Genomic DNA, 4,816 nt, shown 5'->3' on the forward strand with positions numbered 1-4,816 from the left:
TGGTACATATTTATTTATTATTTTACAGTCAACTCACTTCTCAGGGCAGGGGCCACGGAGTATAAACATAATTATTATTTACACTGAAATTTAATGAAATGTATTTAAACTTGCGTTTGTGCTCCACATATATGTTTTCAGTATACACACACACACACAAGTGTATATGGTAAGATATATATATATATATAGATATATATATATATATATATATATATATAATTATATATTAGACTTGTGCGACTTTGTAAGTTCATACGAATGTCTGAACAAAGCACTGCACCTGACCAAGCACTCTGTGTAAAGCAGTCCTAGTTACTAGTCCTGAAGAACAGCAGCCGCGTTCTACGCTGTGCAATCAGTCGGGGAATCTGAGCTTTCCAGCAGCAATTAGGAAATGCTGCTTCATGTCGAGGAACTGCTGTATACTTGGCATCATTATATCCCAACTGCTGGGAAGCTAACATCATAATGCTATAACAAGTAATACAGTAGTACAACAATTTGACATGGGACTGTAAGAAAAGCACATTTTTTAAATGCACAAATAAGTGGGATTATATTTTTTTATTGATTTATATAGTTATTTTATATAGCGCCATCATATTCTGCAGCGATGTGTAATAGGATATAACAAGTAGTGCATAACATTACAATTTGCCTTCCAGAAACAAGAGCTACAATATATAGCTCCGTCATATTACACACAGTCATACAACACGTAAACAGGACATAACAAATGTTGCATCCCATAACAGTATAACATTAATGATTTCTTGTAGCAACTGCTTTTGCTTTATAATAAAATTGGGAAATGGGTCAATATTGGGAGATGCAGTTTTGATGAATATACTGAGAAATTGTGAGACAGTTTCTGCCTCTTGCCACATGTGACCTATTTGTGGTGCTTGCTAGCAAAGTTCAACCCATTCATTGTCAGGTGTGCTTGCCTTGCATCCTTATGTCTTGTGCCCTGTCTTAAGGACTTCAATACATTAGTTTGTTGGAATCTCCTTTTCTCCACCAGGGATGTATGTCACTTCTCTTTAAATTAACTGTTTGTCATATTATTCAAACAAACGTGATCTGTTATCAGACACACAGCCTATTATTTTCATACAATCACTAAAAAGGCAAAAGCTTATCAAAAACAACAACGAATGTAACCAGTGCTGTTGGCAGAAGTAGTGTTTGTAGTGACTTTCCCAGTTTAGGGTATTAATACCTAACATACAGTGTTACAGTGTTAATAGACCATGTAATTCCTATGTACCCTGCCATCTATGTGCATTACACAAACAGAAAGGACACGTGCAGTATACAGGTGCAGTATACAGGTGGAAGACGTGCTTCTACGTACGTAGGGGTTACACTAGATGATGCATTATAATTTGAGTCATTTTCATATGATTTCAGGTAATTTGCATTTGGGCAGCATGCTATCAGCATAAGACTGTGATGGGGGGACACGGGACTGTGGCTGTAGATTCGGCGAGGATGCGTGCTGTGCCCCTGAGCTGCGGCAGAGGTTGTGATGCTGATGTGGGTGTCTGTGGAGGTTGTGATGCAGGTTGCCGTGGATGCCCGTGGCACATGTGAGCAGGTCCGGCCCCTGCCTGTGCAGTTTGCTCTGTCTGCAGTTGTTTATTCAGCGCTCGCAGCGGCACGCGCCAGGCGCACGCACTGGAACAACAAACCAAAGAGAATGGAGCCCGGGGAGCGGGGCGGGGCCATGCGGAGCGCGTGGGGCTTGTGCCCATTGAAAAGGCAGCGGCGGCCGTGCGACCCCAGCACTCAGTGCAGCGAGCCAGGGAACGTGCGGGACCGAACGCGGGGCTCGCCTCTCACACTGCATCCCCCGCACTGCCAGAGCAGCAACACGCGAACGACACGAGTCTCGCACAGCACTCCCACAGCTCCCTCACTGCTCACCCAGCCAGCCAGCCAAATGGACAGCACTGCCAAGGTGGAGAGTGGCTCCAGCCAGCACTTCCTGCAGCCTGCATGCTTCTATGCACAGAGCATGCAGCTCAGCCCGTCCGAGGGGCACCAAGCAGCCGGCAAATCTTTGCCAAAGCAGGTGAAGAGACAGCGCTCGTCCTCCCCGGAACTCATGAGGTGCAAGAGGAGGCTAAACTTTAACGGCTTCGGGTACAGCCTGCCCCAGCAGCAGCCAGCCGCCGTGGCCAGGAGGAACGAGAGGGAGAGGAACCGAGTGAAGCTGGTGAACCTGGGCTTCGCCACCCTCCGGGAGCATGTCCCCAATGGGGCAGCCAACAAGAAGATGAGCAAGGTGGAGACCCTGCGCTCAGCTGTAGAGTACATCCGAGCGCTGCAACAACTTCTGGACGAGCATGATGCTGTCAGTGCCGCTTTCCAGTCCGGAGTCCTGTCACCCACCATCTCCCCCAACTACACCCACGACATGAACTCTATGGCAGGCTCCCCTGTCTCGTCCTATTCTTCCGATGAAGGATCCTATGACCCACTGAGTCCGGAAGAACAAGAACTGCTAGACTTCACCAACTGGTTCTGAGCTGAAAGAAGCAGGTGAGTTGCCTTTTACAATGATGCGATCTGTGACTTGTAAGATAGATTGTAATCTTTCCTAGCTTCTAAAATTCGTTTTAGGTCTTGATTGTTCTGCTACATCTTCTGATGTATTTATATCAACTATTGCGCAACATCTACAGGATATTAATAGTCTTTTTTATATTCTAGAACTGCTGCAGATTCGTCTTTCTGCTCGGAAGCACACAGGAGTCTTTCCGAGAACACTGAAGCACTACATTTGCACTCCAGTTTGGATCCACAGGATAAATAGACATTCCAGATTGTGGCGTTGTGAAGAACACAATGAGTTCAGCTGTTGGAAGAGATGCTGTCTGCCACAAAAGATCCTGACCACAGCACAGGGCTACCCAAACATAATAACTCAATGCCCTTTACTGACTGAAGATGCAGGTCGGGGATCACGAATTGAGGAGTTTCCATTCAAACTATGCTATTATTCAAAGAACCCCCTCTACGTTTTCATGTACTACTTTCATCTTCGAATGCTTCCAATCGTTTTATGATTTTTTTTTTAATTATAAAAAATCTATTTCTATCTATCCCTGTCATTTTGATGGGATATATTAAGCTATTTTTGTACATAAGAGAGATTTATAGAAGTTTTGTACAAATCGTATAAAAAAGTTTGTATATCTGGATACATTATTATGTAATGCTTATTATTACCTCTTCGTATGTAGACCTTCTAGTCTATACTACCTTGCCACTGCCATTTTGTATGTGGATTTGTAAAGGACACTCCTTTTTTTAAAGGTGGGGTTGGAATTCCTACTGAAGTACTTTAGCACCAACGTGTCTTACTTTATAGAAAGTTTTGTTAATGTAATAATTGTGTTATTAAACAATGTTCACAGTGAACAAAGTTTATGCAGCTATTGTCCAAACACAAAATAGTGGTTTGTTGTTTCTACACTGCCTTTCGAAACCATATGCCACTGCCTTTTTCTTACTGTTTTATGACAAAAAAATCTTACAGAGGTCCTGCATAACTATGTTTTTTACATATTAGTTTCATAATAAACGTTTTATATAAAAAAATCCTGAATATTAATGTTTTTATTTTTTAATTTATTTTATTCTTCTTTAGTACATATTGACATGCCAGGTTATGGACCAGTGAGTAGAATGGTGAGATGTTCCTAGTTGATGTGTCTATTTTAGTACAGACACAACAAAGATGGGTACTTATTGTTTGCTATTCCTCACTTGAAAAGAACCAATTGATTGATGGTTGCATTGTGTTGGCATCAGCAAACATTAAAAGAGAGCCCAAAAAACATCCTCAAAGAAGAGGGCGCTCTCTACCTAACATCCATTCTAAGACAAAAACCCAGAACTTATGTTTTCAGGACACATTTTATTTTTTCATGGAATAAAACATTTGGACTTATATAAAATTAACCTCTTACAACTTCATATTTTATTATATATAGTCTTAAAAAATTCTGCAGTTAAAAAAAAACCTTTTAGTACCCCCCCTCCCAACACACACTTTCTAAGAAATATCTTAAAGTGGGGGGTAGGAGTCTGCTGGAACAGAGACACCGATCTATAAGCATGTCACTCTGTCCAAAAAAAGCGTGATCTGCCTGTACAAGTACCCAATTACCAAGATTCAAAAAGAAATTTGTTGGAGGGGTTTTTTTTTTTTTGGCTGAGTAGCTTGTTGTCAGTTAGGGAGGACGTGACCAGAATGATAGTCCCGTTTTGTTTTTGCCTGGATTCTTGCCCCCTTTCTAAATTACTTGCAAATTCGGTTTGCGTGCATCAAGTCAAGCGCAAAGTGAAGCTTACAGGATCCAACAAAAGACACAGAGCCACCGTGCAGTGCACAGCTAAAAATCTGTCCTGCCTCTGTTTGTACATCCATACCCCCGATTTACATCGATCTTACAGAGACCTTCATGCACTCAGTCAACACAATTCCGTGGCAGCTTCAAAAGGGGTCCATAAAATACACAATCATACAACAAATTCATTAACACATTTGCTCGAGTTGTGTTGAAACCCTTAAAGTATGTTTTATTCTAATACATATATTTTGAATGCTTTGTTTAGCTGACTGCTGCTTAATGCACTTTTTCTTTAAGATCTCCTCACTTTCCATTTTTTTTTATTTACTTTCCTCCTTACTCTTTTGTAACTTTGTAACAAGCAAAGAAAGTGTAACAAGGCATTTATGTCTATGAATATAACATTAGGATAATGTTTCATCCTCCACAAAAGGGGAGGGTGGAGGGCT

At 41.5% G+C, this 4,816-nt stretch overlaps 1 protein-coding gene across 1 annotated transcript; it reads left to right on the forward strand.

Moving 5' to 3' along the window:
- Nucleotides 1–1,808: 1,808 nt before the first annotated feature.
- ASCL1 (achaete-scute family bHLH transcription factor 1) lies at nt 1,809–3,998 on the forward strand. The gene is made up of 2 exons (XM_053462779.1): nt 1,809–2,550; nt 2,722–3,998. The coding sequence occupies exon 1, from the start codon at nt 1,949–1,951 to the stop codon at nt 2,534–2,536; it is 588 nt and encodes a 195-aa protein (XP_053318754.1). The 5' UTR covers nt 1,809–1,948; the 3' UTR covers nt 2,537–2,550; nt 2,722–3,998.
- Nucleotides 3,999–4,816: the final 818 nt, after the last annotated feature.

Source organism: Spea bombifrons, chromosome 4 (genome assembly GCF_027358695.1).
Source record: "Spea bombifrons isolate aSpeBom1 chromosome 4, aSpeBom1.2.pri, whole genome shotgun sequence".
Classification (NCBI taxonomy): Eukaryota; Metazoa; Chordata; class Amphibia; order Anura; family Pelobatidae; genus Spea; species Spea bombifrons.

Bases quoted from the DNA above. Each gene is read 5' to 3' on its own strand.
- ASCL1 (XM_053462779.1), top strand. From the start codon at position 1,949: ATGGACAGCACTGCCAAGGTGGAGAGTGGCTCCAGCCAGCACTTCCTG.